Source organism: Pholcus phalangioides, unplaced genomic scaffold (assembly GCF_987345545.1).
Source record: "Pholcus phalangioides strain wild (caught in Gottingen) unplaced genomic scaffold, Ppha-v1.0 ptg000020l_1, whole genome shotgun sequence".
NCBI classification, from domain to species: domain Eukaryota; kingdom Metazoa; phylum Arthropoda; class Arachnida; order Araneae; family Pholcidae; genus Pholcus; species Pholcus phalangioides.
In genome coordinates, this window is record NW_028301613.1 from 822,528 (window position 1) to 843,532 (window position 21,005).

General features: G+C 39.1%; 1 protein-coding gene across 10 annotated transcripts in view; it reads right to left on the reverse strand.

Moving 5' to 3' along the window:
* The window catches only part of LOC149070705 (muscleblind-like protein 1), a 139,235-nt gene that overhangs the window by 26,847 nt on the left and 91,383 nt on the right, over window positions 1–21,005 (reverse strand). For 8 of the 10 annotated variants that reach the window (XR_016194996.1, XR_016194997.1, XM_089248755.1 and 5 more), the window contains exon 3: window positions 8,618–8,896. Coding sequence is in view for 8 of the 10 variants with exons in the window: in XM_089248755.1 (XP_089104881.1) it covers window positions 8,618–8,896 (279 nt within the window). In the remaining 2 variants the exon portion in view is untranslated. The remainder of the gene's footprint in view (window positions 1–8,617; window positions 8,897–21,005) is intronic. The other 2 variants (XM_089248751.1, XM_089248752.1) reach the window with 1 other exon arrangement.

A 21,005-nucleotide genomic window follows, 5' to 3' on the forward strand; every position in this document is an offset into this window, starting at 1 on the left:
GTGGTTCCATAACAATGCGTTTCAGACGTATATATGCCTTTACAATGGTTTGCTACTTTTTTAACGCTGCCAGTGTATGTATAATAGCTTATGCCTTTATAAAGGTTTGCCACTTTTTCAATCTTCCCAGTAATGAGAGCTTTTTGAACAGACGTCAGAATCATCATCAGCATCACTTTGAGGGACAGACAAAGGATAATCCCTATAGAAATCAGTATTAAAATTGCCGATTTTACTGTAGAAATGGGAAAAATTTGGTGGGTTTTCTACCACATCAATAGATTTAAAAGTTGTATTGAATTCTCGATTTTTGAAATAATGAGTTCTCTTAAAGATATACGAAGCCCAGGAGAGATTAAATATGATGTAATTAGCTGGACCTACTTTTGAGTTGATATCCATGCAATAACATTGATTTAAACTTTTTATTTATATCTCCTCAAGCATGAAAATTAATCTCTCCATATTGTTTTTTAATATTCAACTTCATAAATTCACATAGTTTAAGTTGTTTTAAAATTAATTATGGGGCCCATAAAGTACATCGAAGAAATTCCGCAGCTTTAATTAAGCAATTTTGGGAAGCAGAAACAGGCAGATGGGTAACTTGAAGTTCATGGGGGGAGGGGGGGGGGATCGAAATACATAGTGCGCCCCTTAAAAAAGAAAACTATTCATTTCTATGTTTCTTTAAATCTAGATTTGTTTCTTTCATGAGTCCCGCAGGAAGTCGCCATATTGGTTAACTTGGACACGATTCGTATGCCCCTCAAAGAAAGAAAGAGAGAGATTTCACGTGATCCAAAAAGTCTCATTGAAGAAAACCCGGGCAGTGCCGGGTATTATAGCTAGTGATAATATATTTAACACATTATTTATAAAATAGTTGCCGTTAATCGTTCCGAAGTACCAAGCACGAGACCCATATCTTCTGTCACTGCCTTCTTCCTAAGGGGAGGAATTTCAATTCAAAGACGGCAAATTGATCACTTAAGAATGATCCTTTAAAACAGTATTACAGGGTTCTATTTGTATGCATAAATATATTCTAGATATATATAACTGGGTAAAACCTAGGATTTACAGAAGCAAACTTGTTGTCCAAAAAATGCTTGTAAACCTTCCCATTTCAGGCTTTAAACAAACCAATACTTTGTTTAGTAATAATAGCAGCCAGCTTTGCCGAAACCAATTGGTAATAAATGTTCGTTAACTTATTGCCACTTGATACTCATTGATTGATAATCAATTTACATCATTAATTAATTACCATATTTTCTGGCCTAGCCAATGCAGCATTTATGTTTTAAAAACAATTTCGGAAGCTTGATGCACTTATACTTGATGTACCATGTACAATGTTTGTTACAGAAAATACCATCTCCAAAAAGTTGACAATGAATATCATCACATAAAATTCAAATTTTAATTAATTAAATTTTTTAAAACTATTCAGAATTGGTTCCCAGTATTTAACCTTTTGAAGGGCATTGGGACAGATGGTGCCCCACGTGTTTACATGTTTTTCTATGGGTTTTGGAAAAATGCCTGTCCTTCAAAGGATTTAAAAAATACTTTTACATAAAAATTTGTTTATAGAATGCAAATAAGTAAACACACAGTACATATGATACTTAAATACAGTCAAGCTTGGTTAATTCAAAGTCCAAGGTCATTGGAAAAAGTTTGAATTATCCAAAATTTGAATTACCCAATTAATCTATTCTGGGTTCATAAAATGACTACAAATTGCAGCTTAAGCAACAATATTCACATAGGATAATAATTATCAATTATTAAAATTTGATCATCAGTTTTGAAACTGTTTCCCAAATTTTAGTAATTGATAACTGTAATTTTTGTATTTTCTGATACTTCCTAACTCTTCAAATGACGACAAAAAGTTTCAGATTTTGAATGGTATACCATGATCTATAGGCTGATCAACGTAATTTGTATCAAATGGTAAGTATTCTCGATGCATTCCAGTTGAACAATGTTAAAATGGGCATTAAATTATCAAAAAAAACCCACTTAAAATTTAAATTAGCACATTTTGGTATTTTCCTATATTACTTTACCATACACCAACTCTGGTTACATCGCTGTAAGGAAATTTACTATTATTGTAGTTGTATGGGAAATGAAGGCACCATCTATCAGTGGTTTTGGTAGGTAAAAAGACTTGTTTTCTATGTTTTTTCGCCTGATTCGAATCCGTTGACCCTGACGGTAACATCTATTATGGAAGATGATCATCTTACCACTGCACCATTCAGGCACCTTTTTTTTCTATACTGACAATTCATATTTGAGATAGATCATTTGTCATTCAAGTTCTTTTGTTGGATTTATTCAGCATGGTTAGGCTTTTTTATAAAATTATATCACTGAGTTTTGCCAGTTTTCGATCAATAATGGTAAAATTTTTTTGCGAACCAAGTTGCTAAAAAATAAATTTAATAAGAAAACCAAATTAAATTCTGATGTGTTTCAGCATACAAAGGGTGTCATTTTCAAAGGGAGACATACTCGTTCTTTAAATCTAGTCTATTAAAATTTGGGTATATCTTCAGGACTGGCTCAACATTTCTTTTCACATTGCTCACCAGACAGAAAGTTAGCATCACAGTTTGCACCAGAATTCAAGATAGAAAGAACATCTCAATAAATTGCTGAAATTACGTCCGAATTTTCAAATTGTGTACTTTTGTTCTTCAAATATTTATTGTATAACAACTTGGTCGAGAGTAACAAAGTCTGATTGCTTATAGAATTTTTGCAAACTAAATTTGCTCCTGTGCAAAAACCATGATTTTTTCCCTCCCCACAACTATTGCTTCTATACAAAACATTAAAAAAATTTTTGAATTAAACAAGAAATTTTAACATTAAACAGAAAACTCAAGGAAAGCTTGTGAAATTTTGAATTATCCAAAATTTGAATTTACCAAGGCTCCAATATAGTCAAATATAAATTTCGTCCTGGAAAATTATGTCTAATACACCAATGTGGTGCTTTTCACTTAGTTCACCCATAAATTTTAATGTTTTTCCACTCACTGCAGAGCTTATTCTAAGAAATATACTAATTTATAATTGCTAAAATATTAGGTCTTACAAGTCTTTCAGTTTTTACAGTTATATGTGCTATTGCGTGTGTGTAGGTTCTTTTTCTCCTTCTCCAACATAGTAAATCAGTATCAAGAAAAATTGCACCCTGTGCACGTGCAACTCTTATTTTATAATTTCTATCATTTATAGTTGCTTAGGACTGCCATAGCAGCCCATACCATTTTCCTCAAAGAGTGATAAAATGGTGAATGAAAAAATTTCTCTACATTCAGAATTTTTTTTGACAAGCATGCCTTTGAGCATGACCTTTGCATGAAAAGATTAGTACTATGGAATGGTTGATACGATAGCTGCAGGTTGGTCACCTATGTAGTAAACAATGAACGATAGAAGCAGCCAGAATAAGGAGAGAAAAGAGGCAACCAGAAAAAGAGTAATTAATTCATTGATCTTACTCTCTTCTGACAAGCGGATTTAACCTTAAGCTTTTTAAAATTCTAGGTTGAGGAAGAAATAATGGATATTGAAAATGCCAAATAAAAAGATAAAAATTAATTAATAATTTTGATGCAATGACTTTTCCAGAGCGATCCAGATTTATTTGGACAGTAATTACATGAATTCATAACAAATTTGTTATATTATTCCCCCTTGGAATTCCTTTTTACTTATATATGTTAAAATTAATGTGAAACGATATACGATGCATATAAAATGTGTGTATGATATGGCATTAAATAATATGCATGCAATGTATCTGAACAAATTGATGGTAAAAAACGTTTCTCAAACTACCTCCATGTCCAACAGCTCACCAGTTTATAAACAACATTTAAGACGATCTCTTTTAAGTGATTTTGACAGAATTTTCTTATCTCATAACCAATAAATAGAGTGCTCTTTATACCAGCAGCAGCAAACAATATGGCTCAGACCATCTGCATACTTGTTTCCAAACAACAACCTTTGTCTTCGAAATGTTTCTTTTCATTCCAACAGGTTTAATTTCGATCCTTTGTTTCCGTCTTTTCCAATGCTTTGTAAGCCACTCGATACACAAAACCATAATCATGCAAGTGTATTCATTATGTGCAAAGCAAATAAATGGATTACGTAGGAGAAACAAATGGGCGGAGGAAGGAAAAAAGCAAAGTCAACTAAACCATTTCTTAAAAAAAAATGAAATTAACGTGAAAATATTTTTTTTTCCTTAACGGGGAGAGAAAAAAAGCATATGCCATGCAAGTGAAGTGTGCAATTAGTGTAGACCATTTGACTAATTCAGTGTGTGTGTTGAACGAGTATTTACAGCCAATCATCACATATGAGCATTTTGAATTTTTTTTTTTTTACACGATCATGTTCATTTGCAAAGAACAACATCCATATATTCAAAAAATGAAATCGGCATTTTACATAATGTTTGTGAAAGAATGATGATTGACTATAACATTGCGATGTGTAAAAAAACCAAAGCACAAACACAATATGCACCCCTTGTTAGTAATAACACAAGAAATCCAAGCAAATAATTTAAATTAAAAAAAAAATCTATCTATAACATGCATCAACACAATTTCCCCAGACAGCAAAGCGTAAAATAACTAGTGATAAACAAATACAGTGGTACCTTGACTCACGAGTTATTAATAACTTATTATTCGCATAATCATGAAAATCTCGTATATCGAATCATCAAATTTTTCCATATAAAGTAAAAGTAATTCCACTAATTTGACCCCCACAACCCCCCCCCCCCCCACAATTTATTTCACAAAAACAGTATAGTATACATATAAAAGAAGAATACAGTATAACTATTGATTTGAATGACTTAAAAACCTCATGCTTTCTCCGTAGAACGTTCACAAAGACCTTCACTTGATACTTTACACACTAGTTAGTTGAGTGTTTCCTTGCGATTTGGTGTATTTATCATTAGCGACACTTTTGACTCATGAAGAGTCAATAACTCTCTAATCACAAGAAGAGAGACACTTGTAGGTCGAGGTACCACTGTAAATTAATCCATCAAATAATAGCACTAAAAAAAAGCATGTTAAATGAAGTGGAGAGGGAAACTAGCGAGTGAGATTCATTACAAATCATTTAAGATTTATATATAGTTTTGGTTATTAAATAATTATTAATTGGTAAAGGAATTATAATAATAAAAAAACACTCTTGGAAGCCAGTACTTGTCATTTATTTTCTGTCTTTTTATTTCATTTATCCTAAAGGGATTATGATGAAATCAAAAAATTTAAATCCAGCTTTTTTTTTAAATAAGGATAAAGTCAGAGTGAAACTGCTTTATCAGCCAATTACAAGGAAATAGACATTTTCTGGATATTATGCCCAGGTGAACTTGGAAAGAAATGTCATCTGGTCTCTGCCGGGAATCAAACCCAGGGCTCTTGCAAAGTGAGCAAGTTCATTACCATATACGCTACTGGAGACATGACCATACCTTTCTTGTTTAACAATTTGCATCAAGAAAACCGGCATTCTATTTCCTTGATGTATTTGGACTGAGAAAAAAAGTTGTCTATCTCTTACTCTCTACTGTCCCAACAGGGAACCACTTGCTGAAGTTAAGAGAGGCTACTCATACTTCAGAGCCTTATGCCACAGTGAGCAAAATAAGGCAGGCAGGATCAAGTCTCTAGTGGTGTACATGATAGCACACTTGTTTGGTTTGCAAGAGGACTTCGGTTTTATTCCCAGCAGACACCACATGAATATGCTTTCAGAGTTTACCTCGGAATAATACCCAGAAAATGTCTTTTTCCTTGAAGAATAAAGTTATTTTGAGATGAACTATTGTAGTTGAAAACTTGTTTAAATATCATCATGCACAATACAATTTTTTTCAAAACAATCCTTCAGTTTACTATTTCACATATTTCTTGGCTTATCTGTATTTATATTTTAAAAAACATAATTTGAGTGTCATCATGGCATCAGCATAAAACCCACAAGCCTCCACATTTATGTTTTAAAAAACATAATTGTGGAGGCTTGTGGGTTTTATGCTGATGCCATGCCAACATTAATGTTTGGTCCAAGGAATCAACTATGAATATCATTGTATATAACACTCAAATATCATGTCCATATACAACGAAAAAAAGTAAATGGGCCAAAAAGGATTGACACATTACCATAAAAGCTGGTTATTATTGAATTTTGAATGCTGACTTCACAGAATACATTTGTTGATGTTTTTTCCCCCATTACCACCATTTCAATGGAACTAGTGGAATTTACAAAAGAATATTAAAGCCAGGAGCTAGCTTAACTCCTTCGCTTACAAGCGATTGGCAAGAAATTCAGACATTCCCTATTTGAAGAATCAGCGATAGATATGGTAACCTTGTCCTAACCTAACCACATGTAAGAAAAACGAGAAGGGGAAAAAAAGAAAAGAAAGGGAAGGAAAAAAAAACGCAAATGAAAGAGTAAAATAGTACAATAGATAAGTTGATAAGAATGTAGGTACAAAGTACATTTCTCTTTTCACCCTCACCCTACCTGTTCTTTTTCACTGTTATAAGATACGTGGGGGGAAAAAATCACTATCTGGGTATGCAAAAACACCAAAAGGAAAAAAAAAAATTATAGGGTTGCAACAAAGCTCCGGGATAAGTAGAGAGGAAAGAAAACAGAGAACTTGTATGAATTCATTCCACTTGCATTTGGATGAAATATATGTCCTTGATCGTAAAGTAGTTAAAATGGTTGGTTGATGGGTTCTAAAACCTATTCCTTGGTTTAACCTTTCATCGAGCACATTTGACCTCAAGGAAGAGTGCAGCCATTTTTTCACCTCGCCCTGCCTCATTAAAATTTATTCGACTAGATTCATGTGAAATGCATGTTTTTTTCACTGCAACTTTTGTTTTTTTTCCTTCTATTGACACCCCTAATAACGATGTTCATCATAGTTATATAAATAAACTTAATTAGGTGTTTATAATGTTTTTGAATGTGTGGCCATCAAGTACATAGCATCCGAACTCAGCAGTCAAAATATTGTGCCTGGCAGAACGTTAAAGAAACATAATCGTGCAATTCAGATTCAAACCAAGATCAAAACCACTGAAGATTGTTGTACCATTACTGTATTAGTAGCATCAGAGTCTGGGGTGCTGCAGAGCCTCCAGTAACAACAGCATTTTGTAGTACTGGACCTCCTAACCAGATCACACATGGCCCACCGCTTTGTCTCAATGAAGAGATATAAGCAGAAGGTCGAAGAAGATCTAGGCCATGCTGGAAAATGTGGGTATATGTGTTGTGAACCTAACATGAAATTTATGTAATGCTTGTGTGTTAATTGCATTTTTGATTGGGTTGCTGTTTTTTTTTTTTTTAATATATGACATCCATATTTTTATGGGCATCTTTTTATCAGCCACCTCGTTGGGCATTTTGCCTGTTGTGGCGTTGTATTTGTATTTGTTGTATATCTGCCATTAGTTTTTTTCAACTATGAGTGAAGTGTGATGATTGAATATTTGTACCGTTGTAGGCCTTGTTGCTCTCTGTGGAGAAACTTTTTAACAGCGAGATCAGCTCACATTCTCACCTCAAAGTTGAGAACTACAGAAACCCAACTTCAGCCGATTGCCACCATGGCGATGGTAGGGTTCGAACCCGGGTCCTTGCAATGCGAGTCCAACACTATGACCACTTGACCAATACAATGGCTGTAGTACTGGACCACGTATTCCTAGAACTAATTCATATAAATCAAAATCTTTTACACAACTCAAGGAAAGAGACTTTGTAGGTATTATGCAAGGAACTCAGAAAGAAAAGTCCAGTATTCTCTGCCGGGAATAAAACCCTGGTCTCTTACAATCTCGGCAAATGTGAAAACTATTACATCATGGAAGACAAGATCTTGCTTTTCTTATGGCATGTACAGTCGCGTGACAACCTGAAATAAGGACTTAGTAGCCTGCCTTAACTTTAAAAAATGACCCTTAAGTGACGAAAGTAAAGAGGTAATTTTTGTCTATTTCCTTGGTGTATAGTGGTCAAGAAAAATAATCTCTCTCTCTCCCTCTCTCTTACATAAAGTTCAGGACCGTAACATGCTTTCTCAGAAGGCCCCTGAAAAGGTTATTATTATGCAAAATAAGTACTTTTTTTTGTGAAGCCTGCCATTCTGCCCAGCCTAGTTATGGGCCTGTTAAAGTTAGACACTGCCAACTCCAGCACACTGTTAATGCCTTTGTACTTGGTTGCCTATGACTTTAAAATACCTTCAAAACGATTCAAAAGAAATCCGTTATGAAACCAAAACTCTTTTCAAGATAAAGGAAAGTCGAATAGCATTATAATCAATTACTAAAGAGAAATTGGTGAAAATCTCAACAAAAACACAGTTTACAAAAAAAAACCAAAAAACAAGAATTGACTTCCAAAAGTGTGAAAAAAAATCTTTCTGTTAATATTTTAAGGTCAGTCTGGTGGTAAGAGTGAAGATAGCCAACAAAGCATGGAGAAGTCACTGCGGCCCCGACAAACTCACCTTAACTGCGGCAGCTGCGTTAAGAAAGTTAAGAGCAGCATATTGTTGCTGTTGTTGCTGCTGATGCAGTTGATGCTGTGCCAGGTGATGGCTCAGAACACCACTTACCACGGCCGTAGGAAGTTGACCAGCGGCTGCAATCAGAGGCTGCAGTGGGATTTGTTGCAAAAGAGCGTTCTTGAATGCCAGGTGATTGCGTCCATTGATCAACAACTGGTCCTTCAGGTGCTGAGGTGGATGGAAATACTTGCATGGAGGTTTTTCGCGATTGCATCGACCCTAAAGATAAAAAAGAAACATTTGAGTCAAATACAAGTTATTTATTATCCATGTTAAAGCATCGCTCAAGAGAGAAACATCAAATATATATTTCATGCTAATAAAATTTTGTTTCGAAACCGATTTAATTATATTTAACATGAACTTACATCAAGCAAGTTTGTTTTAATTAGGTTTCACAATAGATAGCATGCATATAACTTCCGGATGAGATTTTGAATGAAAAGAAACCAAACAATTCCAACACTTTTTGAATAATTTAATGTGATGTTGCAATGTTTTTCAACCAGAGGTTTTATGGCCTTTCCCGTTGCACATTAAGGACATCCTGAGGGGCCCACGGGTAAAAATAAAGTGGAAGGGAGGACATGGCAGGTAGCTGAATGAATGAACGTCAGGACTCTGCCACCGGACTTATCCAGTTGCAGAGATCTCTTCCAACCCAGCTTTGTGGCAGAGTCTGGAACGAAGTGTGTGCACCTAACAGCCTGAGTGAGCATCTATAGTTCGTTTCAGGTTAACTTTGCAGTGAAAGGGAAGCTACGAGGGAACCGCATCACACGTTGCTATGACAACGAAAGCCTTTCAACCAATGTATCGATGCGCAGTCGCGGTAAGGTATAGCTGATTCTCGCCAATCTCACTGAGAAAAATCTTTTTTTTACACATAATGGTGATCATTATTTTTTCTATTTTAAAATTCTTAAACGAATAAAGATCGATTCAGAACACTATTTTTTCAGTATTCATTTTCAATCATTCAAAAAAATTGAAATATTCTGCATAAATGATCATCGTAAGCCTCCGATATATGGGAACTATATTTTGTGGCGAAGGAATACACTCTCTACCTTTCTCTGCACTGCAAAGTTAACCTGAAACGGACTATAGTGTTGTGTCCGATTTTCCAGTGCTGACATCTATATTTCAAATTATGATTAAAGTGCAATGATTGAATATTTGTACCGTTGTAGGCCTGTTTTTCTCTGTAGAGAGACTTTTTAATGGGGGAGATTGGCTCACATTCAAGCTTCGAAATTGGGAACCCACAGAAAACCAACTTCAGCCTATCACCACTGTTGCGTCAGTGGGGTTCGAACCCAGGTTCTTGAATGACAAGTGGCTGGGGGGGGGGGGGGCACAAAGAAATGTAAAAAATATATTCAGATGTGAAGAAATGAAACTTCTAAGTGAAATAAAAAAGTGTAAACTATAGCTATTTTCAAAATCCAGCAGCACTCATGGGTGTACGCAGGATGAACCTTTAAGGGGGGCACAAAAATTTTCTTCCAGAGAAATTTTGAGTTACCACCCTTTAAAAAGCATTTAAATTTAAATGGAAATTGTTTATTATAGCATATAAAGGGTATTTTCTTCCGATGTTACAATTTATTTTATGCCATAATACTTTTTTAAATTCAAATTTTTGGTCGGCTTAGGAGGGGGGTCACCCTGAGAACCCCCTGCATATGCCTCACTTTTAGAACTACTCATAGCACTACTCATAGAACCAGTCAACTTAAAACCCATGGGACCACCCGGGTATGGCTTGGGGAACATGCCCCCCCCCCCCCACATCCTAAAGCAGGGCCCCTAGGCTGGGATTTTTTTTTTGGGCCCCCTCTATAGTTAATTTATTGCATGAAAAATAAAAAAATGATGATAACCGTTCCAGGTACAGGGCTGGAGCCCTGCCAGCAGTGCCGTCTTAACACATGGGCCCCGATAGAAAAGATGCCTCGCAAAAATGAAATGTGGTTGGAATTTCCAAGAATTCACCACGTAGGTCTTCAGAAAAATCATTTGGCCCAGGGCCCATGCTCTTAAGACAGCCCTGCCTGCCAGCCCCCTTGTGGGGGGCCATGGGGAACTCATGTCCATAGAAAAAGAGAGATGAGATCTAGCACAATGATTTTCAAGTTTAAGCATGTAAATATGCTACTCATTAGCATCTGGAAAATTATGGATTCTTCCTAGAACAGTGGTTCTCAACCGGTGCTCCGCGGAGCCCCAAGGGCTCCTTGTGCACCTCCGAGGGGCTCCGCGGCGACTCGAGGGAAATAAAATGTATCGGTAAATTTGATAGATAAGTAAATAAGGGAGGCCTACAAGGTTCTGCCATAAAAATTATGCACAAAAAAGGGCTCCTCGAGTAAAACAGGGCCCCACAATAGAAATTATATACTGGAAAGGGCTCCGCGAGTCAAAAAAAGGTTGAGAACCGCCGCCCTAGAACATCGCTTTTCCCGAGGCCACTGACTGATGTTAATACGGCCCCACATAGAACAATAGAACAACCACTGAACTCTAGCCTGGGGGGGTTCCAAGATTGATTTCATTCATAAAAATTAACTAAAAAAAATGAACCAAATACATAGAAATGATTTCGCTTTTCTTTTTTTTTATCAGGATGAGGGACAGGGCCGCAACTGGGGAGAGGGGGGAGGAGGAGGAGAGAAGTGGACCTAGTGGCCCCCGCGCCTTAACAAAGGGGACGCGAATTTCACCCTACTCTTACCTCTCTTTCAACGTTACAAGAGGGGAGCCAAAATGCGCGCTCGGCCGACCAACCATCTAGTTTGGGGCCCCTGAATATGCTGGGGTACGAGAGAAGAAAATAGAGCCCAAAAAAGGGGGGCTCATGGGCGCAAGAAAGGCCCAAGGTAACACTCATTTAATGCATTCCGGGGAAAAAAATCATTCACTTTACTCACCCGGCCGTAGCATGTTAATCAGTCAATGGAGGAATTCGAATGAGACCGATCATAGCATCAACCGTTGTTAAAATGAGATTCAATGGCGGATCAAGCCATCACAGTAATACTCTTATGCGGCTGGACATGCAAATAATCTTACTGCACTGGACTTACTCATATCCTGCGCTACCCCCTTCATACACATTCTCGTCTGGCTTTCTTTTTCCCAATTTCAAAAAAGCAGACGACCAAAGCTACTTGAAAGTGAAACTCTAATAACGCAGCTTTTGCAGACGACATATACCTGTTCCACTGAGAGAACCTCAATACGAATATGCTGACCATATTACCGAGGGAAAAATACGGATGGGTGGGTGTGTGTGTGTATATATCTATTCTATAATATAAAATCACAAACAAACTCGAAAAGGGCCTGTTGCTAAGCAACCGAGTGACGGAAGTGGGTGAAATTTTTGAGTGACGGAAACTCTGTTACGGAAGTGGGTTCGATTCATATATCGATATTCACATTCATATATCGATATGATATCATATATCGATATTGGGTCGATATTCACATATCGGGACCCATTTGACCCATCGGGACCATGTTATGTGCATGTACCAAGAGGCTCCTACATCCTACAGCAGAGCCCTTAGGCTGGAATTTAGATTTCGAGCCCCCAAACCAGCTTTTCAGGGGGGCCCTCTGTGATTAATTTATAGTGTGAAAAATCAAAAAGTGATAAGAATCGTTGTGGCCCCTGTCAGCCCTTCCTTTGTGGGGGGGGGGGAGGTCCATGCCGAGAGGTATATATATGTATAATATACACACACAACAGCAGTGCTCCCAACACAGGGTCGGGGTACCCGGGGAAGATTTCACGTATAAGTAAAAAGTTTTCATTTCCAGGGGCCCTTGATGGATCTCATTGTTTTCTTTGGATTCTTCATTGTTGAAAAATTTCGATAGCGGAAGCAAAAGATATATCCAGTCTGGGGCCCCACCAAAAGTATGCGAATTGGTGTCCCGGGTAATTGGTTGGGGGCCCTGGATTTTATTCGTTGCTAAAACGAATACAAATTTTTCATAGCACTCGCACCGGGGGATGACCGACAAGCTTCCAAGTCGGGGGCCCCATGTTTACAGGTTTCATTTTGGGGCCCTGGACGAATCTCATTCTTTTCTGTTGTAGAATTCGCAACAGCGGAAGCCCGAGATAAAGCCAGTCCGGGGCCCCACCAAAAGTATGCGAATTGGTGTCCCGGGTAATTGGTTGGGGGCCCTGGATTTTATTCGTTGGTAAAACGAATACAAATGAAAATTTTTCATGGCACTCGCTCCGGGGGATGACCGACAAGCTTCCAAGTCGGGGGCCCTATGTTTACAGGTTTCATTTTGGGGGCCCTGGATTTTATTCGTTGGTAAAACGAATACAAATGAAAATTTTTCATGGCACTCGCTCCGGGGGATGACCGACAAGCTTCCAAGTCGGGGGCCCTATGTTTACAGGTTTCGTTTTGGGGGCCCTGGATGAATTTCATTCTTTTCTGTTGTAGAATTTGCAACAGCCGAAGCCCGAGATAAAGCCAGTCTGGGGCCCCACCAAAAGTATGCGAATTGGTGTCCCGGGTAATTGTTTGGGGGCCCTGGATGTTATTCGTTCGTAAAACGAATACAAATGAAAATTTTTCATGGCACTCGCACCGGGGGATGACCGACAAGCTTCCAAGTCGGGGGGCCCCATGTTTACAGGTTTCATTTTGGGGCCCTGGATTTTATTCGTTGGTAAAACGAATACAAATGAAAATTTTTCATGGCACTCGCACCGGGGGATGACCGACAAGCTTCCAAGTCGGGGGGCCCCATGTTTACAGGTTTGATTTTGGGGGCCCTGGATGAATCTCATTCTTTTCTGTCGTAGAATTTGCCACAGCCGAAACCCGAGATATAGCCAGTCTGGGGCCCCACTAAAAATCTGCGTATTGTGTCCCCGCTACTGGATGTGGGGCCCTGGATTTTATTCGTTGTAAAATTGATAAAAATGAAAAATTCTCACAGGGGGGTGTCCGACAAGCTTGCAGGTCAGGGCTTCATGGAAATGTTGGCAGGTTGTAATTCGGTGCCCCTGAATGTATCTCATTGATTTTTGTGGTTTAACATTGTAAAATTTGCAACACATCGGTAGCCCAAGATATATCCAGTGTGGGGGCCCCACTGAAATTCAGCGAATTGAATCTGGGGACCCCCATGGGGAAGTTTTCTGGGGATACTTGATGAATCTCATTTGTTTTTTGTTGCTTTATTATTATTTTCATTAAAATTCGCTTCTTCAGTAGGCTGGTGCTTTCACACGTCCCTTTCCCCTTTTCCATAGCACGCTGATGAAGTGGGACGAAATAAACAAGATATGTCCGGGAGAGAAGTGGGGGGGGGGGGGGGGTTGGCCGCCAAAGGCGGCAGGGGGGCAGAGCCCCCCTACTATATATATAAGATTACGGGAAATTCACCAAATGTCGCCGAAAAATATGCTAAAGGCAGTGTTATCGGAAAAATATAATTTTCGTAAGTAATCCCACTCCTTAAAATTTTAAGAGTAGTTTCCTAAAAATAGAGGTTTCTTTTTTTTCCCGTTAGTTTGCGTAATCGGGGTTGCAGCCAAGATGGCGAATTACCGTAGCATGTTTGGCCTACCCATAATTCCTCAAACGAAACAGATAAATAAATCCATCAAGAAAAAAACAAAATTTGAAGGAATATTTTCACTCTTCAACGAAATTCAGATGAGTAAAATTGAATTTCGATGCTTGAAATCACGCATCTAGATGCGTATTAACGAACACTTTTCAAAGGTAAGAAAAGTTGCCAGTTATGGCTAAATTAATAAAAAAAAACCACCAATAACGACACTATAACATAACCTTAAAATAAATTGAAATGAAGAATTCATGTGAGATGAATTATTTGTATAGCCAAAATGAGATATAATTGATAAGTTGGAAAAATAATTTTAATCCTTGTGATTTCAATAAAGAATAAAAATTTAAAAAAAAATGCATGTGGAGGCTTTGGGAAAAAAAACTGGAAATTTTTATAAAAACGTTGAGACGGCCAAAATTACGGATCATACGGTCACCCCAAAAGGGAAAGTACAGAACAAATAAATTACCAACTATATCGTCAAAGTTTCCAATTACCGCTAAAATCATTGAAAGAAATATCACCAATGGCGAGAAACAAAAAAAAACTCCGTTGAACATGATAAACAAAATATAGCTGAAAATTTATACTTATAGTCGTAATTATCATAATATAACTTCAAAGTTACGAAAAATATCTTAATCCATGATTTGAGTAAAGATTACAAATTCACAAAATTTCGTTAGGGATGAAATGGGGGATTTTTATGAAAAAATAAGGACGGTAAAAAAAAATAAGTGTAAATACGGGTTATATGGTCATCCTACGGATAACACCGTATACACATTTTCTTCCCCTGCAAAGAAGGTAGCCTCACTGAATACTAACCATATTTAATTGCCCCATCAACCCCGGTTGACCATCAATCGAAATATCGACGAAATCCGTGAATTGTCGTTAATTTAACAAGTAAAATTTACTTTCCTGATTTTCACGCTAAAATTGTTACACACGGTATTCGAAAAACGACATCACAACTTTGAAGGTGAAAGTCCCCCCCTCCCCGGGACACGTGCCCGGATGAAAATTGGGAAGGAGACGTCGGAACATGATATTACAATGACGAAAGTAGTTTTTTCGTGCAGTGCAACAGGAGTATTTTTCCGAGATCTGAGAGTATCAACACCGTACACGCTGGTTTCCGATTCTGCGCCGTTGCTGATTGGTTAAGAATCTGAATTTCAGGTATTTTTTTATCAATCCGTGACGGCACCGAGTCGCAGAATCGGAAACCAGCGTGCACTATGTTCATACCCCTGACAGATATATTCTGCGATTCAAAAACGGAAATTAGATACTTCGGCTGCCATAATACGAAGGGACACCCCCCCCCAAAAAAAAAGCGGTCTTCATTAATACATAAATAACACCCCTGACTTCCTCATTAAGAGAAAAATCTCATGATCACTTTCCAACCTATTATCGACGTTTCGACATCCGGGCAGGCATCACGGGTAGACATCTTCCCTGAATTAAAGCGGCGAAAGGGAAGTGTGAATCTAATAAACTCTGGAACACACTGCCCGGATTTCCTTCCTAACGGACAGTTCATCTAATTTTCCTTTCACTGAACAATGGGTGAGAAGAGCGACGACTTCCTTATTACCACTGCCAGCGTGCGCATACATTAAGTGCAGTGCAGCCATAAAGTCCCCCGACCGATCTTACCAGTCTAGAGAATGGTTCGTAGGGGGGAGGGGATTTGCTGGATGCTATTTATCAAATTAAATCTAACCTAGAGAAACAAATAAAGGCAATTACAAATCGCCTTTCCGTTGAAAGGCAAGAACCTGGTGGAGATGATCTCTTAAACCGGTCATTTCCTCCGATTACCCGCGGGGTCTGGCTGAAGGAAATTGACCAGATCACAGGGAAGAAAAACACTTACTCCGCAACCGGGGATCGATACCGAAGGCGCCAATGAGACAGACAGACAGACAAAAACTCCAGAAAACAACGGAAACTGGATCATCACCACACCAGGGAACAAAAGAAACATAAATGAACTATAAGGGCAATATTCTGCTGGTTGAACTTTCTATTGGCTCGAAACCATCAAGTGATAACGTGGGTGTTGGCGAGAATGAATGGTGCATTCATCACTGCTAATGACAAATGCCACAACGCTGCTGCTACTTTTATTTCCTCTACCCCCCCCCCCCATTAACAATTGATTACACACACACCAGCGGCCCTCAGGAGAATCACCAAAACTTGTCAGGGACGATATTTATTTATGTGCGCGCCAACATAGTAATTGATAGAAATTGAAATTTACCCAACTATTCGCACAATTGTTATTGACATGAGTGCGTCGCGGGTACGTATATGACAGTTAAAACAGTGTTTCTCAAACTGGGGCCACGGGTGAAAATCAGATGAAAGGACAGCCACGACAAAGTGATAAAGTCGGCCACAGAGAACTATGAAGGAATAATGCTTTCAAGTGAAATATAGTAAGTAAAAATGTGACTACGATGCTCAATTTCGAGCAGGACTTGAGAAGTTTTATAAAAGTTCTTTATTAAACTTGAAAAATGCAGCCAATATGAGCATTGAATAGGCTTATTGTTTTCTCCAAGTTGTGTAAAAGATCTTTTTTATTAAACTTTTAAAGTGTAATCTCGGCCTGAGAATCTAGCAGAGCTGTCCATGGAACCAGGGCCATCTTAACCCATGTATCTATAGCCTGTGAACAGGGCCGTCTCAAGAGCATCGTGGGCCCCCGGGCCAAGTGATTTTTCTGAGGCCCTACCTGGCAAATTCTTGAAAATTTCAACCATATTTCATTTTTGTGAGGCCCTTCTTCTCTTGAGGCCCCCGGATGGGCCCACGCGTTAAGGCGGCACTGCCTGTGACCTCAATCTCATGTCCAAAATGACATGATAAAATCTGGTGCTATGATTTTGGAGTGTAGGTGTGCAAATATAAATATGTAAGTGGGTACTACCAGCTAAGTGGAAGGGGGGCATAGGCGGTAGTAGAGTTGGAAGTCCGGGGGGGACACGGTCATTATTGCTGGGGAGGGGGCAAGATGATGATGTCAATTCATCTATACATATATGCATTAGATCAGTTGACTTCACCTGGAGGGGCAATGCCCCCCCCCGTATCTCCGCCCACGGGGAGGGGGGGGCAGAAAATCACTCTGTTTGGAGACCCATAATGTTGAGACGCCCATGCATCTGGCAAGTGATCATCAGAGCAAGAAAGCACCAGGTACATGATCACCAGAGCAAGAAAGCACCAGGTACATGATCACCAGAGCAAGGGTGCCGTGTGTGAATGATCGCCGGGGTAAGGATGCTGCGAGAAATGACTGTCAGAGAAGAGTTCCGTGGTGAGAGAGGTAAGGGAACAGCAGGTAGATGATGGATCACTGGAGCAAGGATACTCCGAGTAAGTGGCCGCTGGAGCTAGGGTGCAGCTGGTATGTAAGAGCAAAAGTTCCTAGTTAAATGATAACCGGAGAAAAGTGAAAGTGATTAGCAGAGCAGGGCCGTAACTAGGATTTTGTGGGTGGAGGGAAGACATGATTTTTCCGCCCCATCACAGTAAAATTCGATGATATTATAATATGGTGGTTTTTGTTCCTACCTAAAAAAAAAATCCCCCCCCCCCCTAAATTTTGCAGGTGGGGACAATTGCCCAGACTCGTGTCAAGGCTGGCTCATTACGTTAAGCTCGGTCATGGGCAAACAGTGTGGCCGCTCCAACATTGGCAAATGATAGTCAAATACTGGAAGCTATTGGAAGGCTGAAACAGAACGACCAGCGAACAGAACGACCAGTACCTTCCAGATTCCAAACCAAGTCAAAGGTACCGCTTTCCTTCCGGATCTTCCAATCCGTCTGACCATACACATTGTCGAAGAACGCCGCCAACAGTCACAACACGGAAAGTGTTCTGGAAGCAAATATTCGCCAAGGAATATTAGGCCAAGCCAACACCCATTATAGTAGAAAGTACTATTAACGTCTTGTATATATATTCTATATATTCTAAAAACCCTGCTATAAACTGGTGCCACACACTGGCCAAGCTCGGCTAGTGTGTATAGCCAGCCTATGGCGCTACAGCTTCTCTATATCAGGGAAAAGCATTTAAGTATTGGAAACAAATATTTGCGAATGACTATTGGGAAAGGCATGACACGAGTGTGTCCCGGCTTATGATGATCGGACAAATGATCACTAGGGCAAGGGCAAATGGTCACCAAGTCGAGGGTACCGCAATTAAATGAACGCTAATGCTAAAGGGTATCGGGTAAGCGAATTGCTAGAGCAAGGAATTCAGGAAGGCAGAAGTTTGAGTACATGCTCAATTAACAGGTGGCGTTGAGAGAAAAGAACGCACCGATACGTACTGAATATGCTGGAAACGAACGTATACGATCCGATACACGATTCGGAACCTTCTTCTCTGATTCAATAAAACCAAACCCATTTGCATCCAAAAACGTAACAATCCGCGAATGTATGAGCGTACCTCGTCACCGAACACGGAAAAATCCGCTTTCTTAGCACACGTGGAAACCCCGTATCTTTATCACGTGATAGGGGGATAGGTAGCGAATATAGTGGGGGGGGAGGGAAATCATAGCTGCCAACTTTTGAAAATTAAAATTCGGGAGATTTCGCGCAAACCCGTATTTTATGCTAAAACCACTCCCTAATAAATACAATAGGGATTTTTCCAAATAAAATAGGGATTTTCCAAACATAAAAGTTAAAGCGTAGGGAATAAAATCCCTACTCAAAAACTGAAGTCAAATTAAAATAGGGATTTTACACGCATGGAAGTTAAACCCTTGGGAATAAAATTCCTAGGCAAAAAACAAGTGAAATTGGAGGCCAAAACTTCAATGATGTAAAAATAAATATTGTTCAATCAGAAACGCTGCGAACAAACATTCTGCGCCGCGAATGACCCCAAAATCATCGGAAGATGAAGGAACACACCGTCAATTTTTGAAGAACATTGACTTTTTGTGACGCTTGATGTTTTTTTTTTCTTTCCATGACCGATGTTTATGTCCGTAACGGCTATCCGTAACACTACTTGTACAAAAAGGAAAAGTCGGCCCTCTTCTGGAACGTTTGATGAAAGGAAATTCATCGAAATAAGTATCTTTAAAATTGATTAAATATATTTTTGCTTATCAGTATTCATGCTTTGTTATATTGCACGTACGTAACTTCAACAAAAGAAATTTTGATCACATGCGCGTCACTATAATCTTCCATTATTATCCAGGACTATTGGCTGCTAAGCCATTTCCCTGCACGATAAGACAAACAACTTTCTTGTTACCATCAGAGGGTTTGTAAAACTTCCTTAAAAAGGGAATTTCTCCATTTACGACGTGTGACGTCATTTCGAAAGGGAAAAAAAAGAGGCTTCATGCCCCACAAGAAATTCCTTAGGGATTGTTTTCATAGGCGGAGATTTTTTTTAATAAAGTAGGGAATTTGTAGGGACAATTAGGGATTTTTGTGATTTTCGTAAAAATTCGGGAGATTTAAGAACTTTTCGGGAGGTCGAGCGATGAAGCTAAAATTCGGGAGATTCCCGAAAAATTCGGGAGACTTGGCAGCTATGGGAAATGCAAATGTTTTTAAACACCTGGCCCAAATCATAAATTCTCAGTTTTTCGATGGCGGGGAGGAGCACAAAAAATAAATAAAATACATAAATGGAAACCACCAACAACGAGTGGTCAGTAGTTATATCATTATCTTGAAGGCACAGTCCATTCACTTCCTGTCAAACGGAAGCGTCAAGTAGGAAAGGAAGTGACGAAGTTCCAAATGTTAACGCGTGAAAAAGCACTTCTACCTTCAACATTATATTTAAAGGAAGAGTGATGCGGGGAAAAAAAAGAGCATCTCTGAAGCAAGAGGCTCCAGCTTATGGTTTTCCTCCTAATCAACAGATCACGACCCGCCTCTCTGTATCTATGAAGAGCTACAAGCAGGTGGTCGAAGAAGAACTGGGCCGTGCTTGTACGTGCTGTGAACCTAACGTAAATTTTGTTTCTGTGTACTGCTTGTTATAGTGATCTGCTGCGCCATCCAACTTACGTCGCGAATCGTGAGTGAAATGCAATATGACTGAATATTTGTATCGCTGTAGGCTTGGTGCTCTCTGTGGCGAGACTTTTTTTTCTTTACAGAGTTTACAGTACACCGGTAGGGTTCGAAACCGGGTCCTCGCGATGCGAGTCCGTCACTATGACCACTCGACCACCACAGCAGTAACCGTGGGGTGGGCCCCCTGAAGACCAGGACGGAGCCGCTATGGTGGTCGAGTGGTCACAGTGACAGACTCACATAGCGAGAACCCGGGTTCGAACCCCCACCGACCCCATGGTGGTGGCCGGCTGAAGTTGGTTTTCGGTGGTTCCCAACTTCAAGACGTGAATGTGCGAGCCGATCTCCCCTTTAAAAAAGTCTCGCTACAGAGAGCAACAGGCTACAAACAGCACAAATGTAATTCAATCATAACACATCACTCACTTCACTTCTGAAATATAGATGGAAGCACTGAAAAAATCAAAACGCAACACTACATATGCACTCAGACTGTTAGGTACACACAGTTGCACTTCCGGTACAACGCACTGGGTAGTAAATCGCCCATAAATGGTGATAGATCTGAGTTGTGCTCGGTTTGAAAGAAAGAAAAAAAAACAAGACCCGGACTTTGTCT